General features: G+C 43.9%; 3 protein-coding genes across 3 annotated transcripts; 1 reads left to right on the forward strand and 2 right to left on the reverse strand.

Moving 5' to 3' along the window:
- Nucleotides 1-681: 681 nt before the first annotated feature.
- csnk2a2b (casein kinase 2, alpha prime polypeptide b) lies at nt 682-10,093 on the reverse strand. Its single transcript, XM_017434680.3, has 13 exons — nt 9,343-10,093; nt 9,152-9,312; nt 8,780-8,891; nt 7,712-7,813; nt 7,047-7,097; nt 6,627-6,686; nt 6,437-6,520; nt 4,735-4,845; nt 4,542-4,643; nt 2,846-2,946; nt 2,494-2,642; nt 2,341-2,420; nt 682-1,167 (listed from the first exon to the last, which is right to left on the reverse strand). The coding sequence occupies exons 2-12, from the start codon at nt 9,253-9,255 to the stop codon at nt 2,344-2,346; spliced, it is 1,053 nt and encodes a 350-aa protein (XP_017290169.1). The 5' UTR covers nt 9,256-9,312; nt 9,343-10,093; the 3' UTR covers nt 682-1,167; nt 2,341-2,343.
- Nucleotides 10,094-11,149: 1,056 nt separating this feature from the next.
- On the reverse strand, nt 11,150-18,392 carry znf319b (zinc finger protein 319b). Its single transcript, XM_017434673.3, has 3 exons — nt 18,016-18,392; nt 16,364-16,484; nt 11,150-16,281 (listed from the first exon to the last, which is right to left on the reverse strand). Exons 2-3 carry the CDS (start codon nt 16,366-16,368, stop codon nt 14,493-14,495), a joined length of 1,794 nt encoding a protein of 597 aa, XP_017290162.1. The 5' UTR covers nt 16,369-16,484; nt 18,016-18,392; the 3' UTR covers nt 11,150-14,492.
- Nucleotides 18,393-19,011: 619 nt separating this feature from the next.
- Nucleotides 19,012-22,848, forward strand: usb1 (U6 snRNA biogenesis 1). Its single transcript, XM_017434655.3, has 7 exons — nt 19,012-19,459; nt 19,757-19,896; nt 19,976-20,159; nt 20,329-20,382; nt 20,955-21,060; nt 21,464-21,544; nt 22,080-22,848. Exons 1-7 carry the CDS (start codon nt 19,287-19,289, stop codon nt 22,191-22,193), a joined length of 852 nt encoding a protein of 283 aa, XP_017290144.1. The 5' UTR covers nt 19,012-19,286; the 3' UTR covers nt 22,194-22,848.
- Nucleotides 22,849-22,906: the final 58 nt, after the last annotated feature.

The raw sequence follows: 22,906 nt of genomic DNA on the forward strand, positions 1-22,906 counted from the left end.
TGAAAAACGAGCAAAAAGCCCCACAAAGATCCGTCTCACCGCGACCAGAAAACATCTTAATGACTTCTGGGAAAATATTCTGTGGACTGAGACAAAAGTGGAGCTTTTCTGGACCGTGTGCGTCCCGTTACATCTGCAACCAACACTGCCGTTCAGAAAAAGAACATCATACCCACAGTCAAACACGGCGGTGGTGGTGTGATGGTCTGGGGCTGTTTTTGGCTGCTTCAGGACCTGAACGAGTCTCTGCCAGGGTTCTGCAGCAGGACGATGAGCCGAAGAGCAGAACAGCAGCCGAACCATCGGCAGGTAATCACAAACAACACGAAGCCCAGCTCGTTTGGATGTTTTCCTTTAAATTAAATCATTTAAAACCTGCGTTTTGTATTTAATCAGGTTAGTTTTGTCTGATATAAACATTTAGTTCCGGGTTCTGAAACATTTAAACGTGGCAAAAAGGCAAAACAAGAAATCTGTAAAGGGATAAAGACTCTTCTCACATCATTGTGTATTTAACTTTATATGATCAATTAACTAATCAATTAACCAAGCTGCTCCTAATTGGTCTTTACTAGTTAAGTCCTACTAACTATTAACACCAAGATAATCAATCAGAACTACCAGTTTGTTGCCAGAAGCTCAGACCGGTCGGACTGAATAAAAGGTAATAAACACAGGAAGTTGATCTAAATAAAAATCATTTATTTGTCATTAATATTATAATATTTATCATTACATGTCGAGAGTCCACTATGCCGTCAGGTCCATAGTGCCGGGACGCCCGTCGTCTGTCGGGGAGGTGGGACGGTCACACCTGTGGGAGGGGGAGGGGCTACAGGTTCACGCTCCTGTTCATTCTCCATGCTGATGCAATCAAAACGGGACAAAATATAAAAAGGGACAAACGGGAACCGAGTCGTCTTTAAGAGTCTTTGTTGACCTACGTGAGAGGGGGGGGGACGATGGGGGTGCAGCTTCAAGCTCCCTGGTCAGACAGGAAACCAGGACGAGCCAATCACAGACTGACACAGAGGAGGAGTGTGTGTGAGGGTGTGTGTGTGTGTGTGTGTTTGACTGGTCCGAGTCACTTTGATCGACTGTCGCTGTACACTTCTCAAAGTTTCTGACACAAAGCTGAGGTAACAAACATCCTTCTTCCTCCCACATCTGTGAAAATAAAGAGAACAGCATCAGATTCTACAGAAACACAAAAACGCTTTCAGTCTTTCATTCCTGTCGCAGGTAAGGGGCGAAGACGACGAGACAGAACGACTGTTTGATGGGACAGATGGAAGAATTACATCTCCAAACTACATTTAAACCATTTCTTACAAGAGCTGTGTTCAAACACCCGACACACTCACACACTGCGTTCATTCTTTTAAAAATATAAGAAAAAAGTAAAATAAAATCCTAAATAAAACTTCTGAATAAAGTTTGAAAGAGGAGCCAATAAAGCTGCCAAAACGTCAAACATCCAGAGAACCCAACAGTAAGTTGACAGAGCCGTGCTCTTATTTTGAAACTTAAAGTTAAAACCTTTTCCTGTTTTCGCTTTAAGCTTTTCTGGACATCATTATTCAAATCTCCTGAACTGAAATTCAAATTAAAAAGTCGAAATAAACAAAAACTGCAGCTGGGATTTTTGCAGAAATAATGAAAGATATCAAAACGTCGGTTCGGTCGTAAGAGGTAAAACTTTCTGCGACACGTTTAAACTTTAAATGACGTCTGAGGAGGGCTGGGTTTTTACCAAACGTCCAACCATGAGATCAAAAAATCGACTTCTATAAGTTGGTGTATTTTTAAAAAGCTGCAGGAAGAGCAGCAAACTGAAGGATAATGACCCAACGGGGTAAAAAAAGGAGAACTTCAGGGCACTGGGTCCCTTCAAAATTTAAAATTAATACAAATATTGCATCATTAAAGAATAATTAGGTTATTACTGTTAATAAAAATTTACCAAAGGAGGGAAGTTGACCCATTGATGCAGAAGGTGAAAGGTGGAAAAGGAAGCAAGTCCTGAAGAAACTCTTCAAACTTAATGAATAATAAGACTGTTTTCAGATAATTCTGTCGGGTCTGCTGCCTCATGGCGTCTCGGCCTTTATTTTAGCTTCATCAGGATGGAAATAAATAATTACCCGGGTCACAGCAGAGTACTCTACAGCTTCACACTCAGCCTGAAATGTTAATAATCCCCCAGAAAAGCTGAGAGGATTACCTTGTAAACATCATACAGGTGGAAGCCGGTTTGACAATAATCCTAACCAGATTAAATCTGTTTTCCCATCAGGAAGGTGGATTATTTTAAAACGGACCCCAGCGGGTGATCCGTACCTTTCATCGCGCCGTAGTGTTGCCACTGGAAACCATGTTGTTGTCGGAGTTCGACAGAGTCTGTTCTTTTACTACAGGGTCTGCGAGAGGAGACAACAACAAATGAAACGAAAGCCACTCGTCTTCAGGAGGGGGGAGGGAGGCGCTGCTTACAGAAGTAGGGGTGCTCCATGGCCTCCGTGGCCGTCAGTCTCTGCTGGTGGTCGTAGCGTAGCAGCTTATCCAGCAGATCCAGAGCTTCGGGGCTGACTAAGTGCTGGTTTTCCGTCTGGACAAACTGTTCCCAGCGCTTCCTGCTCTGCCTGCAGAGACGGACAACTACAGCTGAGCGAGCTCTCAGCAGCTGGGCGTTAATTCTGCCGCACGCAACATTTCCTGTCAGATAATCGCTTATTACTGGTTGGGCGAAGATGATTCATGCATTTATGTTTTCATGAAAACCTGAGCTGCAATAAAAACGTTTGTGGACTGAATAATCAGGCGAATCCTGTCAGAGCGGACTTACTGTCCCAGCAGGTCTTTGAAGCGGGGGTCCAGTTCGATGTGGTATTTACGCAGGTACCCGAACAGCTCGTCCGTCCCCAGAACTTTGGCTATCCGCACCAGCTGGAAACCACAGCAGACAGACCGCCGTTTCAGCAGCGAACTATGAACTGGTTCAAAACCGCGTTTTAGGTCAGACCTTTAACATCCACCCGCCTCCGTCTTATAAAGAAGCAACAGCGCCCCCTGTCTGCTACTGCATCTCTCTCATGCATGAAATCAGTAACCTATTTATAAAAGCCTTCAGTTTTCTCTTATAATCCGGAGCGCCTCATATAAGTAAGAAGTCATGATGTTTTATACGTCGGTGCAGTATTCTCCCAAAAGACTTCACTTAACCCTATAAGGTCTAGAGTGAAACTGAACGTTTTTGGACTATTTTAAATTTCCTTCATATTTCACCCTAAAAGTGGTTTAACCTGCCATGTTTGGAGTCATTTTTTTCAGCACAACCTCCCAAGTGTGATTTTCAAGTCATTCTTTACTTTTGACCTACTGTATTAACACAACAGACCTAAAATCACACAAAAAACATAAAATCCGAGTGGAAAATTTGTAGTTTTTTTACTGTAAAAACCACAAACATACTTAATGAAATGTTTTTACAACTCAGAATGCAAATATAATCAGTAATATTCATAAACACATGAACAAATTGAGCAAACAACAAAGTTATATAGTCTTTCTCCATTAAAATGCTGATAATTTCTTAGGCGTTTTTTAGAGTTCTAATAAATTGCCATAAATCCTTTGTGCCACTCGTATAAACAGTTTCTGTTCAAAACAAGGCAGAGGGGCACATCACATTCTTAGTTTTGGTCATTTTCTATATCCTGTTCATGCAGGATCATTCAGGTAAATGTTATAAAATATATCCTGATGCTCAAAATATGCTTCCAAAATATGGATCTGAATCTGTCTGTTGTTATAATTTTTGGCTGGAAGGGAGACAGACAAAATGTGATTCTGTTTCCAGTAATCCTTCTCTAAAAAACAACAACAATGGATCACCTGGTTCATCAACAAAGTCCTCACTTTCTGTCCCAGTCTAAACTACACCCCAACTATAAAATCCAAACACCATAAATATCACAAAACTCATAACTCACTCCCGCGCCGCCAAACTTCCTTTAATTTTTACGCCTTTTTTCTTCTTCTCCCTGTGGATTTTTAGTTGCTTGACAGAAAACGTTGAGCCTCCGTCAGATTGGAGAGGAGGGGCTGTTTTTTCATTCGGCTCGGTTGGGGCTGAGATCGGACGGAGGATGGAGGAGTTTTCTCCCGAGAACTCCCCGTTTTTGGCGCTTCTCGCTCTAACGCGCTGAAAATATGACGACGATTTAAAAAAAAAAAAAAAAGATTTATCATAACTCTGGTTTTCCTTGACCTATCGAGATAATTTAAAAACTGGTGTAAAGCTTGAAGTCTGGACTTTAGAGATAAATTAACACAGTGTCTCTGAGAGGGCGAATATTTCCCGCTAGAGTATTTAAACCCTTTAAGGTCAACGCACGCGCTGGAGTCCGCTCTGGAGTGGGCGTCGACCTTAAAGGGTTAATGTGCCTTATATATGACAAAAGTTTGAAAACGGACCATTTGCTGACAGTGCGTCTTATAATCCTATAGTGCAGGAAATACTGGTATTATTACTCGGGTACCTGGTCGTAGTTGTCCTGTCCGTGGAAAAACGGTTCTTTCTGAAAGATCATACTGGCCAACATGCAGCCCAAACTCCACATGTCCAGGCTGTAATCGTACATCTGCAACACAAAAACAAAAATAAATAAAAACACACCTCAGCGAACAGCAGAGAGGAGGATGAGAGGAGGCTGGTGGCTTCAGGTGTGTTACCTGGTAGTCCACCAGCAGCTCGGGGCCTTTGAAGTAACGGGAGGCCACTCTGACGTTGTACTCCTGGGACGGATGGTAGAACTCGGCCAGACCCCAGTCTATAAGACGCAGCTGTGAAACACAAAGAGCAGCTTCTTACTGATCCGTGTCAAACCCTCTGATTCCACATCCGTCAAAACCTCTGAACGCTCGCTCCCAGTTACCGTCGCTCCGCCGGAATCCCTTCGAAACGACTCGAGGAATAATTATTTCAGGTAACAGCTGACAAAAACGGACATGAATAAATAAATAAAACTGAGGAGAATTTAAAAAGGTAAAAGAAATGTTGTTGCTCGAACAGAACGGATGCTGTGGATAAACCCAGATGCTTGAATATCAGGAGAATATGACAGCTGGCCTGACAGATGTGACGCTCATCATCATCATCATCCTCATCAGCCGCTGCCATAAGGCGGCCATGTTTTAGCTCAGGTCTGAGCGCGAGGACACGATCGTTAGATGTACATCTACAGCAGCTCGATTCAAGATGGCTGCCACAACCAAATGACCTTAAAAAAGTCAAGTCAAATTTACAGACACAGAGTCGACTCTGTCTGCCTGTTAGTAAAATATCTCATGAACCACGGGATGGATTTTAATGAAACTTTCAGGGAATAATCACCGGACGTCCCACTAAAACTGATTAACACCCGGAGCTGATCCGATTGAAAATGGCCGCCGCAGCTGATGAGAACTAGCAAACATAAAGACGGCTGTAATTCAGTTCGACAGACCTCAAGGTGAACTCTGGTGTGGTCATAAACGTCACGTTCTCGGCTGAATTATTCCTCCACAGAACGGGATCTTGGTCTAAAACTCTGGTATGAAAGGCGGCGGGCGATATGCATTCTTTCAGGGAACGCCAAGTTATTATTTACATCATAGGCTGATCCACGCACCGCCTGGCCTGAAACATTTTTGTTTATATTAATATAATCTTCCTGGATCTTGTTGTTCTTGCTTCAGTTTTTCTTTAAAAAGTGAATTAAACCAGCTGAATTCTGATGCTGCCCCCTGCTGGACAAACTGTTTATATTTGTTTGTTTATTCCCCACAGGATGCCTGACTTCCCTCTCATTCTTCTTCTTAGTCTCTGATAATTTGGGATTCTGCATATTTACAAGCGACTGAACATCAGGAATAAATATAAATGTTAGAGCTGCGTATCATTTCTGTGATAAAACTGCTTTTTTCTGCTAAAATTAAATTGGAAACCGCTGCCTGCGCCGCTCACATAAACCATTCCTCTTTAAATAGAGAAGGAAATTTCTTTCATATATTAATTATCCAACATTATTATTGAAGCCAAAGCATCAAAGTTTCATTTTCAAGTTTATTTTATGAATCTGGAGCATCATCCCTTAAAATTCCAGCTTTAAAGACAACAAAATAAAGCTATTACCACTCTTACAAACCTCTGTAAGCACATTTATTACCCGTTAAAAGATTTTCTCAGCAGAACGATCAAACTAAAAGCAGCAGGATGCTTATTTATTTAAAGGAAATTAAGTCTCTTATTTTAAAAACCACATTGTGAGTCTGAGTGGATGAAAACCTAAAATAATGTGATCGTCTGAGAAAATCAGCAGAGGAGCTGAAACAGCAGGAAGAGCGTGGGAGTGTGAGAGGACGAGAAAAGGAGGCTATAAAAAGCGCCACCCACCTTTCTTAACTGGTGGTCGATCATCACGTTGTGAGGTTTGACGTCACGGTGCATGATCCCCATGCTGTGACAGTAGTCCAGAGCCTGCCGCGGCGACACGGCGCCGGAGAGACAACAAACAGGCACAGACGTGAGAAGACGCGACCCGGAAAGGCGGGGTTTCGGTTTGGACGCAAGCGGCGCCTCTCACCTTCAGCAGTTCGTACATGTAGAAGCGAATGTCGTAATCCGTCAGCTTCTGGTACAGCTCCTGCACGGACAAAAACAAAAACTGCATCAGGGCGCAAAGAACGTCTGCAGCGAACAAATCAGAGGCGGAGATGAGGCCCAACGAGCGGGGATGAAGTCGTGATGTCTGAGACGGGTCAGCGCTCAGAGCACGTGTTGGGGAGGACTCTCAGCGACTACCATGCTAGATTTTAGCTCAATATTTGCGTTTGAGTTGGAGCAATATTTGTGTTCGGCTACGATCAGCTCGTTGTGGCGGCCATCTTGAATGACAAACATCTAATGATTTGTTTGAGCTTCATTAAAAATCTAACGAGCGGTTTAAATTTTGCTAACACTGCAGTGAAACACACATAATAAGGACAAAGAGAAGGGTTTGTACCTTAAAGTCTGTGTTATTGATGCATTCGAAGACGAGCGCCGGAGTTCTGGACTGCACCGCCACCCCAGAGAGAGAAAGAGAGGCACAAAGAATCCCGTTAAACACAAAACAAACAAACAAACAAACAATCACAGAGCTCAAAAGAAAACACGTGACACTCGATCGACAGCCCCGATGGGAGATCTTAACCTTCGACTTCAGCGAACACAACGTCTGATGCAGCTTCGCTTCAATCAAACTGTCTAAAAACTGCAAGTGGGATCATTTCATGACACCCCCCCTCCACACACACACACACACACACACACAGAAGCAAACACAGAAGAAAGCCTGCAGGGTTCCCACTGCGGCGCTGAAGCATATCCTGACTCAGTCGGAGCGTTTCAGCAGCCTAAAAATATTCTTACTTCCTGCTTTATTCAGGACTCTCACCTCACAGCGCCGGCGTACAGACGTGAAAACGGCGGCGCGGCAAAAAGTGACCGTTAAAACCACCTGGAAGTGCAGTCTCAGGTGACAACAAGTCCCACTTCTTCATCAAACTCCGTCAGTCATTCAGGGAAAAAGCTCACTCCTACACACAACTTTCACTCCTTACATTTTCCTTTTTTCTTTCCTCACTTCGGTTAGAAATAAACCCGCCCGTCTGCCGCCGGCGGACCTACCACCGGGTCTTTGACGGTGTCCACCAGCCGGATGATGTTGGTCCCTCCTCGCAGGTTTTCCAGGATCTTGATTTCTCTCTTGATCTTCTTCTTCTTCACCGGCTGATTCAGTCCAAAACAAAACGGACAAAAAGATCCCAGATCAGAAGATAAAAATAACACATGAATGCACGCACACACACACACACACCTCCCTAACATCTTGTTTCTTCTCGCTGCTGATCCAGAATCTGCTGATGCTGCTGCACCCGTCAGCGCCCTCCTCCCTCCGCCCGAGGTCGATGTTTACATCTAACTGATTTACAGCCGATCCTCATCCGCCAGCCGCGACGCCTCGACTCATTTTCAGGTAAACGGACGCCGCTGCAGCAGGAAGTTACATAAACTGAAGCCGCCGGAGCAGAACAAAACGACTTTTTGTCTCCGACAATCCCCAATCCCAGATGTGTAACATTTCGCTGCACGTTCGGTCGAGGTAAACCGGACCAGCAGGAGGAAGACTGAGTTGTGATCGGCTGCTCGACAGTTGCCAATTGTGTTTTTTTTTTTTTAGCCGCTTTAACAGGCAGGATCGCAATTAGACCTAATTAGACCCAGCGATCGACACCCAGACCTTCTGATTCATAAAACCCTAAAATTTAACATCCAAATGGAAGAAATCGTCGTTGATTTATGTTCTGTTAAACGATTTCAACTAATCCCAGTTGACTAAATGTGGAACTCAAACCTACAACCTTTTATTTTGTCGTCTTAAAACTCCTGGTAAATGATGAGTTTGTAATTTAACATTTATAACCCTCCAATGAATATGAAAGAAAAGAATTAGAGTTAAAAACAACTTTCGGTGTCGTTTAATTTTTTTATTTAACTGTCTGGGTTCCTGCGGCTGTAGAGCTCAGAAGCAAACCTCTTCTTCATCTTTGTCCGACATTACAGCTGCTTTTTAAATCTCACGCCGCCGAAATGATCTTTTTAGTTAATGTCGATTAGCTGCCGCGGCCATTTAGAACTCAGAAATCAGTCCAGCGGTCCATGGGTTTGTTTGTGCCTTACAGATGTAGGACCTACCTTCAGGATCTTGACCACCACCTTCTCATTGTTGGTGATGTTGATGGCCTCGAACACCTCGCTGTACTTCCCTCTGCCCAGCTTCCGGACCAGCTGGTAGTCCTCCTGGTTGCTATGGAGACGGACAGAGACACTGTGTGTGAGACCACATGATGGAGAGATGAGACCAAGTCGAGCTTCGGCTGCTGATAGGCGACAGGGGAGGTAATATTTAGACAACAGGCAGCAGCTGAGAGGGACCCAGGCTGGAAAACTACCATGATGGTGTCATCACAGTCTCTCAGCTTCGTGGATAATAATAGACACCCATCTGCCGGTTTCTCTCTTCCTCCTCCTCACCATGCAGCTCAAGTAAACCTGAAATGTGCTCACTTCCAGTTGGGGACGTGGGCCTCGTAGTCCCAGTACTCCCGGCTCTTCAGCGTGTTGACGTCCGCGTACACACGGGCCTTGCTACCGGCCACCGGACCCGGCATGGCGAGACCCGCGGCTCGGACGCCGCCGGCCGGGCGTCACGGGGGGTGGGGGGGGGGGGGAGGTCCGCCGGGGCNGGGGGGGGGGGGAGAGATCCGCCGGGCAGCGACGAGCAGCTGCGTGTGGGCGGGAAGTGAGACAAACCGGAGAAAAGAAGCAGGCTTTTAATTAAAAAAAAACAGGAGGGAGGTAATAAAACGGAGCGATCCACTGCGGATGGACGCAGGCACAGTGCCCGGCGGGCAGCGCTCCTTCGTCGGGTCGCTAGAGGCAGGGGAGCCGGTGGAGCTCGGAGAGCCGGGGGTGACAGGGAGGCATCGGGGTGTTGAGGTAGAGAAGAGACGGGAGGCAAAAAATGGGGGGTGGGGGGTGGGAAGAAAAGGGCTCCTGAGCGTTTTACCGTTCGTCTTTTTATTGCCCGGTTCTTTAAAGGAACCAGGCGGGATTCCGGCTCCAGATGATCCGCGGCGGTGGGCGGGATGCCCTCGGTGGTTCACGGTTAGCTAATCAATCAGCGGTCGATGTGACAGATCGGTGGCGGGGGTCGACCGGAGGCAGATGGGGGTGGAGCGGCGCAGAGAATCGATGCTGCTAGCTAACATTAGCCAGCGACGCCGCTTCAGCGCGGAGGAGATGTCGCAGCGACGGGGGGCGCTCGGCTCCGCGCACCACCGTCGGCGGGGCCCGCGTCATGTGCGGCCGGAGGTGCGGGGAAACGGCGCCTCGGTGGCCCGGTGCCAGACGCCGACTTAGGTCCCGGATTTGGGAGTTTCTTCGGCAGCCTCCCCGGTGGAAAGCGCAGGGAAGGGAGGAGCAGGAGGACAGAGCCGCCCGGATGTAAAAGCCGCCTGGCTGCAGTTTTCTTCAAGAATCCGGGGCCACAGCGCCCCTAGCGGTGACGGTTGGACACGACAGTCTTCTTCTTCTTCTCTCGGATCTCTGGCGGACAGAAAGCGAACAGCGCCACCTACTGCACAGCTGAGGTTATACAAGCCGCCAACTGCAACACATATGAACTGTTTATAACTTTTACACAGAACTGTTAAAAAATGGAAAAAATAAGTTTTACTGCTCCTGTACTTTTAGATGGAGTGTGTGTACATATTTGGCTGATTATAAATATATTAGTATTAAAATTTTACTTCCCTATTCCCACTTTAAAACTGATTGATTCGTCCCCAGAAATGTCCTTTATCAAGGCTAGACTTTCAAATTAACTGGATATTAAGAAATTGTTAAATATTTAAGAACTCTAGCATTCTAATATTTGATTTAATTAATGCCATTTAAGATTGCAGTTCAAAGAATATGCGAACAAGTCTACTCCACTCATTACTTTTGTTGCTCAGGTCCTCTTTTGTACTTTGTGAACACATTTAAAACATCTCAGAAGCCTTTATCAATAAAAACCTTTAAGGTGTCTCAGACAAAAAGGTATAAAGGTGACTATAACCATCCTTTATAATCAATGGGAAAATCAATTAGTTTTTTATGCACTTTGCAGACATTCAAGTTTTTGTTTAATGATAGAAACTAGAATGGGAAAAAGGTCAAACGAGTCTGAAACTAACGATGTTTTTCCATCCATACCTGGAAAATACTACAAACTTTATTCTATACTTCAAGACTGAAATGAACTCAAAACATCTTTATAATCAGCAACTGCAGAAAAAAAAGGTTTAGTTTTGACAGTTTGACTCTCATTTTGTGCCACAAAATAGTAAAATTCCAGTTTGAAACATTTAAATTACAGTTTAATCGATAAACACTTATCAGGTCTAATCATAGCAAAACGCATCCAGAAAGTCGTTTCTTTTTCTGACTTTTATCATGACATTAAAAATGTTTTCCCAAACATCCAGATTATAAAAATCCTCCTCCTCGAATGACTTCAGATGAGTTCAGAAATGAAAACAAAGTTTATTGGTTAGTGCTGCGTGTCAGTGAATGCTACATACATACAGATGGCCTCATAGCATGAACGTACACGTTTTTCTTTTCAAAGTTCAAACATCAGTCACGTCAACTACAGTACAATGAAAAAAAAAGAGGTAAATGGAAAGAGAGAAAGTGCCGTGTGGAGGAGAGGACAGGAGGACAGCACCAGTTCCCGAGGACAGAAAGGACATAGCGAACATGCAGAAAGAAACACGAAGGTCCGACAGGCTGGGAATGATGGGAGTGAAACCAGCAGGAAAAGGCTGGATTCAATCACTTGTGCTTGAATAGGAGCGTTTCCTCTCCTTGACTTGGCTGCTCAACAGGATTAATCTTTTTTTTAACAAGAATTGATCAGGAATTAGCTTTCCTCAAACAATACTCTGTGACAAAATAAAAGAAAATGCTTAGTTGGAGCTGAGTTCTTTGGTTTTGAACCGACACTTATAAATATAAGTCTGTCCCTTTTATTTTTGTGCACATTTCACGTTATTTACTTGATTAACGTTTGCACAAGCAGAGAGTTTTCCTTTTTATTCTTTAAAGCTCACATTTTTTATTGAAACCGACCACAGGATTCTGCTTTTTCACATTAGAAGTACAGTTTTTCATTTCAGCTTGAAAATTATATTAAACAACGCCCAATAAACAAAAGCAGAACCGTAAGAAAAAACAGTTTAACTTGTTCTTAATTTCTGCAAATCCCAAAATGATGAGTGCTGCCTGAAACGACAAACAGAAAGATGAAACACAAACAGAAAGCAAAGATAAAATCACTTTAAACCAGGGGTCTGCAACTTTAAGGTTTAAAAAAAAAAGAAGTCATTCCAATCATTTTCCTACTAAATAAAGTTTCTATGGAGCCAAAAAAATCAACTTGGCTCTGAAAAGAAACACATTTGATTGAATTTTCTGTAATCTATACGTTAAAAAACTACAGTTCATGATGCAAAACTGTATTTTTTAAAGAAAAGAAATATAATCCTACAAAGCAAACTGACTCTTTCTTGTCTAGGCTGATGCACATTGTTTTTGTGAAAAAGCTGCATTCTACTTTTAAATAAAACCACAACCGTCACGTATTTAAACTGCTAATTGTTTTATTGTTTTATTTAACAAAACGGAGACCGGGACAACGAGCTGCGACCTCGGGAGAAAAACTGATCGCTGAATTCGTGAAAACTTAACACTTTCAGCTGATTCTGGGGCTGAAATAATCGGACGCTGCAGTGAGTTTATATCTGATTTACTTTGACCATTCGTGTCATTCTGCTGCAGAAACTTCTTCCACATCCTGTGAAGGATTTGGACGGATAAACTACTTAAACTTCTGTGAAATTAAGAAGGAGCCACGTGTTGCAGACCCCCGTTTTAAAGGAAAAGCCAAAGTACAAGAAAACGTTCCTTCCATCTCCTCGGTTTGCGTTAAATACTTCATCAATACTGCACTCAGACGTCGACTCAATGCTGAAACAGAAGGAAAACAAGGGAGGGAAAGAGCCAACGAGAATCTCATCGCATTTAAAAGAAGAAGGAAAGCTGCTCTGACAAACACGATGCGTCACAAAAAACAAACTCCTTTATCACAAGCTTCATCCTGCAGAGACAGATTTCAGATCAGTGAAGGGGCTCTCATCGGTCTGAACTCCCCTGCTCGACAGAAACGATCGTTTTACGTTCACACCTTCGGACTCGGGTTTCTCTTGGAGATCCCCCGCAGTCGACTGGCATGGCTACAACACGGACTAAAAACTATGACAACAACAAGACAAAAAAAAAAAAAACGAGCCTTTGTCAAAATATTTCACATGGATTAAAAGTTCCAAAAAACCCCAAACAATACTTCTTTTAAGAAAGAGAATTTCTGACCATCTTAAGTTCACATCCATCATATGTACAGGCTGAGAGAGGAAGTGTCATGTTCAGACTTGGACATATTTAACACACATAATCTAACAGCACTGACTCCTGCAAGAATACGATGTTTATATATAATTCTATTTATACTAGCAGGTAAGATTAGCATCAACTATTTGGGCTTTTCCAGGTTAACTTCAGCGGATCGAGGGGCTGCAAAGATCACTAATAAACACACCCGTTCAGTCGCTTCTGGGACAATCAAACCGCTGCTTACTTGTCGTAAATTCACAGAAATCAAGGAAGTCACTCCTTGAGAAAGAATTGGAACTAAACAGGATGTGAAGCTGGGTTTGACATCACCGCACGCCTCTTTGCCTTTCAGCGGCGGGTGACGAACTGCTTTGAAAACAAACAAACAGAAGATCTGTCAGATTAACCTGGATTATGGCACAAATTTGAGCGCCAAACCAGCAGGAAGGAGGTCTGAAAGATGGAGGTTAAAGTCACCGACAAATCAGAAAGAGGGAAATAAACTGAGAGTAAGTAGTAACTGATGGTCATATTTGTTTTTTAAAGAGCTTTAACGCTTCCTTCAGATCTGGAATCTGGGATTAAACTAGAATAGATTATTTTATCTCAAAACTGTGGTTTTTTACAGTTACTCTTACTTTTTTGAATTGAATGCCTTCTTATGGTTTTACATTTCACATTTTTATTAAAATCTCTGTGATGCAATGTGATTAGTACAGAATAATCCAACTTCTTCATGCTCTTTTTGTGGACATCACAGATTAGCTGTTTCTAACATCTTTCCTCGATCTCATGACGTTTCCACGTAAGACCAAAGAAACGAGCTTCGATAAAGACAACAAAAGGTCTTTATTTTTAACTTTTTTGGATTATTCAGTTGGACCCGGCGTTTCTACTGGAGAGACGAGCTGAGCGATGAGGACTAAACTGGTAAGAAAAGCAACAAAAAGCAGATGCAGCACAGACGGCAATGAATGCAATATTAAAAACACCAGCTCGGAAATATCAAATCCTTTTTGTGCCGTCAATCTGAGCGTGTGGCGAGACCGACGGAAAGCATGGCAGGCTGCTTTACCTCACTATTAAACTACACCTTCACGTTCTATTTAACATTTTTACTAGTAAGATGTTATCGTAATCAGGAGAAATGCTGTTAATGAAGTCTAAAAACGCTTATAAGAGGTAGGAGTGTGATTTGATTTGATAGTAAATCAGCCTGCCAACAGGAGCGTGCTCAGCTCGTGTTTGCTCAGATTAACACGTACACACACATCCGTCTCAACTTGACGGCACAAAAAACACTCCATGCAGACCCACCCTGAATGAGAGACGTTGGGTCAGTAAACAGGCTGGAAGTGACAGTCAGGAGGACAGAGCGCAGAGGCTTCTGTCTGTTCAGTAAAAACAAGCGTCATATGCAGTGCGGCACGTTGTACGCGCCTCCGTCTGACGTGTGCTGCACGGTGTGAGCCTGCAAGGAGCCCAAGTCACTGAAGCGCTCCCCGCACCACACGCACTTGAACTGTCCCTCCCTGGAGTGCGTGCTCTGGTGTTTGGTTAAGTGCTCGCGCTGTTTGAAGCACTTGTTGCAGTGCTCGCATTTAAAGGGTTTCTCGCCCGTGTGCACGCGCCGGTGCCGGTTCAGGTCCGAGGTGTACTTGAAGCGCTTCTCGCAGTCGGAGCACTTCAGGGGCTTCTCCCTCGACGGGTCGCAGCGGTGCTGGACGAACTCCGACGAGGACACGAAGCGGCGGTCGCACAGCGAGCACTTCAGGGGCTTCTCCTGGCAGTGGGAGTTCTGATGGCGCTGCAGCGTGGAGCTCTTCTTGTAGCCCTTGCCGCAGATGTCGCACTTGTACGGCTTGTCGGGGCAGGTGTTGGACGACTCGCCGCACTTGTGTCTGAGCAGCTCCCCCGACTGACTGAACTCCTTCTGGCAGGAGGCGCACTTGAACAGGTTGTCCATGCCGTGCACGTGCTGGTGGTAGAGGAGGTGGGAGGGCTGCATGAAGCCTTTGTCGCACAGACTGCACTTGAACGGCCGGTCGGTGGGGTCTTTGTGCATGCGTCTGTGGCGCACGAGGGCGTACTGCTGCCTGAAGCTCATCTGACACTCGTCGCAGTGGAAGGGGCGCTCCTCCGAGTGCGTGCGCTCGTGCTGCCGCAGGTCGGACGGACGCTTGAAGCCTTTGCCGCAGGTGGCGCAGCGGAACGGGCGCGAGCCCTGCGGGTGGCAGGGGTGGTGGAGCAGTTCTGACGACTCTTTGAAGTGCAGCTCACACAGGTTGCATTTGAACAGGTGCTCGCCGGAGTGCACGTACATGTGGCGAACGAGGTGGGAGCGGTGCTTGAAGCTCTTCTCGCACACCGCGCATTTGAACGGCCGCTCGTTGCTGTGCGTCCGTTGGTGATGCTGCAGGTGTGACGACTGGCTGAAGGCCTTGTCGCACGTGTCGCATTTGAACGGCTTCTCCCCCGTGTGGACCCGCTCGTGCCGCGTCAGCTCCGACAAGTGTTTGAAGCCTTTCTGGCAGACAGAACATTTGTAGGGCCGGTCCCGGGCCGAGGGAAAAGGTAAGATGGAGGAGCTGCTGCTGCTGGCCGAGGTGGCGTCGCTGCTGGGAGGTTGGGAACTGCTCGTGGAGCTGGGCGTCGTGTTGTCAGAGGAACTGGGTCCGTACGTCTTCTCGCATATCGAACACTTCATGGGGTTGCTGCTGTTATGGGAGGTGTGGTGCTGGGCCAGAGAGGTGAGCAGGGAGAAACCCATCTTGCACACCCCGCAGACGAACGGCTTCTGCTCCACCTGGACACACTGGTGCTCCAGAAGGTCCGTGGCCTGGTGGAAGATCTTCAGACACTGGGTGCACTGGAAGGACCTGTCCTGACTCATCATGCACTGGTGCTCAAGCGGGTTTGCCAGGTGGGAGATGTTGTGTCCACAAGCCCCACATTTGTGCGCTCTGTCTGCTTCAACCTGCAGGGAGGTCTGCTGGTTCTGATGCTGCTGCTGCTGGCTGTGTGGACCATGCTGGCCCTGCTGCTGCAGAGACGTAGCGTCCGGCTGCAGTGCGATCCCATACACAGCACAGCTCAGCGAATTCTCAGCTCCCGAAGGAACGGCGACGGCGTGCTGCTGCCAGGCCTCAGACACGCGGCCTCGAGAGTAAGGATTCAGTTTGGCAGCTGGAGAGGCCCAACTGAAGTGAGAAAGGCAGATAATTTAAGTAATGGGCTCCAGGCATTTAAATATGTGAGGGAGAAAAGAAAGAAAACACTCACTCCATGTCTGAGCTCTGGAAGAAGCCGTGACTGAGGCTGTTGACGGCTTGAGCTGAAGAAAAACGACCAGATGTTGGGAAAGGTGGAGGGAGATCCACTACTTCATCCTTTCCAGCTGCATCTGCAGGAGAAACGGAAACAAAAAGTGAAAACAGAACGTGAAGAACCACAACAGGCCGCTTGTCTGTCTTATATCTGACACACTTGGACTCAGAAAACCAAACTCCGGCCGGAAACAGACGATCCGAGTTTAAAACATTTGTCTTTGAAATCTTTAACCCACCCGTCTCTGAGAAATCTGCTGAAGCAGAGCTCTGTTTGAAAATAGCTACATTTCTTACAGAAATGGGTCAATTTTCTTTAAACGCTGCGTCTTTTTGGTTAAAATGATAAATATTACAGAAGACCTAGCATTTCCTGAAGGAATGCATATCACCCGCCTGTTTTAGACAAACCTTGTGTTAAGAAATGATGACAGAGTTGTATGTGTTTACATTAAACCTTAAAAGTAATGTCGTTGAGCTACGATTGTATCAAATATTAACAGAATATGAAGGTAATGGGGCAGAGATGCACATCCAAACGGTTCATGAGATATTTTGTATTAGTTTGTCACTTTAATTGTGGCAAAAAATAAAAAAAACAATAGTCATAAATGGAAAAAGCTGCATATATGAGTTATATATGTTTGTGTAGTTCTTTGCTGCTGTTATTTTGGGGTTTGAAGCTAAAAGGTTTGGGAACGACGAGCCTAAAAGTCCGACCTTTACATGATTTAATATGAAATGGTGTTTTAAACAGGTGATTTTTAATTAAACCAGAACGTTTGAGAGTGAGAGATTTCCCGTCCAAATGTTCAAATAAAACATCTAAATTAAAATTAAAGGTGCTCATTGGAAAATATAAAATCAAATATGAAGCTGGTTATCTTGAAATACATTAAAAGATGCAGTTTAGTCCTGTAGTTTCACAGATATTCAAGGCTGAAAATGCGGGTATGCATTCAACACAAACAAAGCTGAAACAGATGGAAGCTGGAGTCACATGGACACATTAACCTCTGATATGAGAAACATCATATGTAGGTGTTGTTTCTTACATTATAAGAGCGCTTTTCATGACTTTAAAATGAGTAAACTTTAAAGTGATATGACAATTTATCCCCCTAACATGCCTGGGTTTTAATGTTTACATCCTCTGTGCTCATTATTCAGGAAGCAAAGTTGGGCTCAAAGACAAATAGGAACAATCTGAGTATTTTATGATATTTGTTCTTTCAGATTGTAAACGCCTTTTTTAATTAATTCACTTTAAAAGGGTGTTTTTTTTTATCTGTCAAAGCAGCTAAAGAGCTCATTAGGGTGGGCACAAACAGCCACCACGGAGGTTTTCCCTTAAAATAAATAAATCAGATGTGTAGTTTCACTCCTGTCTGTGCAGAAATCCAAATGCTGAGGAACAGAGTCTGCGCATCGCTTTTCGTCTCCAGGCAAAGATCAGCGAGAGACCAGGAGGCTAGCTAGCCGAGCTACCTGCTGCTAGCCCCGGATAGTCAGGCCGGGAAGTCCCGGGGAACGGCTCCAGCGCCGCGGAGAGCCGGCAGCCGGCGGGGAGACCGCTCACGGCCGCGGGGTCAGGCTGCAGCCACGTACCTGGAGCGTCCCACGACGAGAATCCTCCCCCGCCCCCGGCTTTGATGCGTCCTCCTCGGGTCGCTCTGCTCCTCGCATCCGCGCACGGAGCTCGGATGCTCGTTTGTTCGAGCGCCGGGACGACCGACGACAATGTGGGGTCCAAACCGTGTCCCGGCAGCCGTCCGCCCGAATCGTCCCATTAACGGCACCGCCTCGCGTCACTCACCGGGGCCCGGACGCGTCCTCTCCCCCCGGAGAGGAGACCTTCATTTCGGGCTTTAACGTTAGCAAGCTAGCGGCTAGCTCCGGAACTCCTGGGCGCGCGCACGGGAACATGAATACACACACCCAAACACACACACACACAATGATGTGTGAAGGCTTTCATATAAAATCAATAAACAAACAAACAAACATTGGCCTTTTATTATACAAAATAATAATTTAAAATTATCTACAGCTTGGATGTTTTAACAAAAAATAATAATAATAATAAAATAAAATCATATTATCTGGTCTGTTTTTACCTATGAGAAGTAGATTTTTTGTCATAGCAGTCAGGAACATTAAGAAAATACAAATTCTGTACAAATAACAGTAATATAATGACACAAATTACACCCAAACAAAGTGAAATAAGAAATAAAATATTTAAGCAGAGCGTTTGATAAGAAACAAATGGACAGCACAGAATAATGCCTCTTATAATTGTGCCTTAATATCATTCTCAGAAAGTCCCTATTTTGCCAAGATAAAATAAAATAAAGAAAGAGTTGTAGATGTGAATTGTTAGTTGGGACTTTCTCCATATTTCCAGGCTTTCTGAAGGTCTTTCGAGGATTCCCTTAAACATTTTCTGCCTTTTTACCTCCTTTTCAGTCCACTTTGTGTACCGACCCTTTTCAAAAACATGCAGACAAATTTAGCTTGTTTCAGTGTATCTACTAAAATAACTTATTTTCACAGGATTTCTCAGATCCTGTTTTTATTGAGCCCCTTAAAGGTCGGAAACAAATCTAATATCATTATTGCCCTCCTTCGGAATAACTCCGTTTTTGACAGGCGTCATGCCAAGGTATATTTGTCTGAGATAGGAACGTTTTAGCAGCAGGTGCTGTGTTGCACGGGGACGTCGATTGTAGTAACAACTGTTTGTTTACACCGGAAGTGCTGTGAGGGAAGTCGTTCGGAACTCTTGTTTTCGCTCGTTTCTTCGGGGTGTAATTTGTCGGTTCTGTCCCGTGACTCGGTTCGTTTTGTTACTGGGGACGTCCTGACGGAGTTCCGGGATGTTGGTCGGATACAGCAGCAGCTCGGAGGATGAAGAGGAGGAGGAAGAGGAGGACGAGGACGGCGAAGAAAACGGAAGCGAAGCGGCAGCGACGCAAACACGACGCCGAAGTAGCGGTGATTTCCCAACGAAGAAAAAGATTAAAGTAGAAGATATGAGTCCCAAAACAAGGTGTGCTGTTCATTTAGAACTTGAAAGTGTCATTTTCAAAATATATATTTCATAGCTTAACTTATTGGCAACTCTCTGCTGTTTTTAACTGGAATAATTTCACTCTCTGTTTACAATTTATAACAAATTGACAAATAATTTAAGGTTATACACCCTGAAATAAAGGACTGCGTGTTATAAGAGGACCTACAATGTGTCATCACTGGTTTATTATAATAAAATGCTATTTCGATCTAAAATTATATTACTAAATAGACAATATACAAAATGAATACTACCTTGGCTGGTTTCCTGCAGACTGCCTCTCCCTGGATGCCTCCTGGACATGTTTCCTGATGAAGACGATCCTCAGACTGAAGACGCGTCCCTTCATGGTGGACGCCTCCGCTCCTTCAAGCACGAGAGGGGAAACTGGGCCACTTACGTTTATTTTCCCTGTAAGAGCAACTCAAAGTTCAAAACAGAATCCTGATTTCTCACACTGTGTTTGATTATCGGTCTCCTCCTCGCACCCAGACCACCCCGAGGAGGAGTTCGAGGAGCTGCTGGAGGAGCTGCTGACGGCAGCGGGGACCCGGGGTCTGGTTCTGACCCCCCAGGAGGAGTTCCACCTCAGCCTGTCTCAGACGGTGGTGCTCAGACACCACTGGATCCAGCCGTTTACACAAAGCCTCCGGGCAGGCTTGGCTCGCTGCAGAAGGTTTGTTCTGCAAGAGCAAAAAAATTCAGAACTTTTATCACAGAAAAAGACACTGAATTTGCAAAACATATTGGGGATAAAAACATTTTAGCATTCAGTAGAAAACTTATAAAGTTTACATGAGAAACTACGGAGATTGTTGTCATTCCAGATGTTTTTTTGTTGGCAGGTTTGTTTGCTCAGCAGAGAAGCTGAAGATCTACTGTAACGCTGAAAGGACCAGGTACAGTTTAGAGTTTAAAGCACTGGTTTGACTTTATAGAATAATTTATTCAGATTAGCTGTGTAGAGCTGTAGTTTAGTTCTGTATGGATGTGTGTGGATGGAGAAACGAGGCACAGATTGTGTTGTAAAGACCTCTGAGTGGCCTGATTGGCTATAAAAGTGCTCTATAAGTCCAGTTCATTTATCGTTGAATTTCAAGAAAAATTCCCTTTTATTGTGCAAGTTTAAGATGTAGTGTCTTTTCTTCCAGACTCATGAAGTGGGGTTAAAAAGTAATTTGAACAGCTGGTTTTTGTTCAAATGTTGTAATTTAGACAGAGGTAAAATTGACCGTCAGTGTGAGACTTTGCAACTAAAGAAAAAAAATATTAAGGCAAAAAAAAAAGTCCTTTTGAGATGGAAGCTGGTGAATATTCACCAAGAGATGCGGCCCTCCCAGCAGTGATGGAGTAACAGGTGTTTTCCACGTTTTTGAATTAGTTTGTGGACAAATTTGCACGGTACTCCCCTTTTTTTTTTATCAGATAAGTTGTTTTTTAAATTTCGTCTTTGTGTGTCTCCATCCTGAAGGACGTTCTTGGGCGTGGAAGTGTCCACTGGGTGCGCTCAGATGTTAGATCTGGTTCGAGTTGTCGACAAAACAATGACTGAGTTTCAGCTGGAAACTTTCTACAAGGTTAGCGATCATTTAACACAAACTAGTGATTTAAATTTCTTTCTGACAAGTTTTCCATCTAAATACAAGAGTTTTTACTTCAGTTCTTCAGGGTTTTTAATAAATGTAGCGTCCTTTTATTTGAGATTTAAATTTGTAGAAACCGAGTCTGTTGGATGAACTTATTCTGACTGTTAAGTTTTATTTAAGAGGACATAAAGAATAAAAAGAAACAGAATAAACAGGTTAAATAATTTAACAAATGGTAAAATTTTATATATTAGGAGAAATATTTAGAGAGTAAACTAACAGAACTGCTCAAGCAACAATTTTAGTCATCATTTTATTTTGAAAATACGAATAAATTCCTGAAATAGCTGAAAGTTGTTCTGATCCATCGTGACGTTCCGCTGCTGTTCTGTAGGATCCGTCGTTCCACGTGAGCCTGGCCTGGTGTGTTGGAGACCTGACAGAGAAGATGAAGGAGGTCTTACAGGAGCTGCAGGTGATCAGACCTCCATGTTTAATCTGTTCCAGCCACTGAGCCTCAAATGTTGTTCTTTTGTTCACATTTTTGACCTCAGGCATGTTTTAGGGAATTATTTTGTCTTGTTTTACTCACACCTTTAATAATCAACATACTCCTTTAATAATATTATTAGTATAAAGTATTGGCAGTATGTTTTGAATTTATTTTCTTGTTTTTTGCATTATTGAAGCTGGAGCGCCCTCTGGTGGTGGCTGAAGTGTACAGCAGCTGACGCTCAGAGAATTTAAATTTAAACCCAATTTCATTTTTAATTACCACAGAATCTTGTCTTTTTTGGAGCTGGATTGAAAAACTTGAACGAAAACAAAAAATGCAAACATTTAATATTATTTCTTAACTACATTGCCGCAAATATTGTGAGCTTTATTTCTCATTGCGACTGTTTTTAAGCGCAAAGTTTGCTGGAAAACTTTCTAACCTTGTTTTCAGTCTGAGACTCAGTTTTATTCTAGTTATTCACATCTGATTTCTGTTCTTTGAATTGTTCCAGAGTCTCGTAGTCGGCCGTGAAGACGGACCGTTTCCGTTGGTCTTGGACTGTGCAGAGGTTTGCTGCAGGACGGGAAACAAGACGTTTCGCTTCCCTCTGGAGGATAAAACATGACCTGAGCCGCTTCCGGACGATGGTTTGAACGAGGAGCTCAGGATGCCACTTCAGGAACGACCCGACGTCGGATTAAACAAAGACTTTCAGGAGGTGCAGATTATTTCTGTATCATTTTAAAACTGGATCTGGATAAAACCTTTTTAAATTTGTGTTTATTTTTTGTACAAGGGGCCATGAGAACATTTCACTCAACACCTCAGAGGGCTTTTAAATTAAAACAAATAAATCTGGATCAGATTAATGCATATCATTTTTAAGCTCTAATCTCACATATTAGTGCAGAGCCTGACTGGACAGATCAGTTATTAATAATTTTGGTTTTTATTGACACCTTAAAAAAAGCTAAAATCAGTCAAATATGACAGTTATTGTGAAATTTAAATTTTTCGACCTACAACGTGGATAAAGACATGAAATAAAACACATTTTAGAGCCTAAACTTTCATTTTTACTTTTGATGAAAACAGCAAACATAAAAAAAACCTGAAATGCGTCTTTAAACAGACTCATGTTGCCTCTCGTCTGAAGGAGGAAGGTCAGCTTATGTTACTGAGAACCATTTGTGGTGGAATTTTATTTATTTTTAAAGGTTCATGTTGTGTTTTTAAGGAGTTCAATTGAAGCAATCACTGCTTTTCATCCAGAACATTTATCTTTTTTTTTTTAGCTGTATCTTTAAATAAAAACTGATCGTTTCCGTCTGCGCTCGT

The sequence above is a fragment of the Kryptolebias marmoratus genome, linkage group LG11 (assembly GCF_001649575.2).
Source record: "Kryptolebias marmoratus isolate JLee-2015 linkage group LG11, ASM164957v2, whole genome shotgun sequence".
NCBI classification, from domain to species: domain Eukaryota; kingdom Metazoa; phylum Chordata; class Actinopteri; order Cyprinodontiformes; family Rivulidae; genus Kryptolebias; species Kryptolebias marmoratus.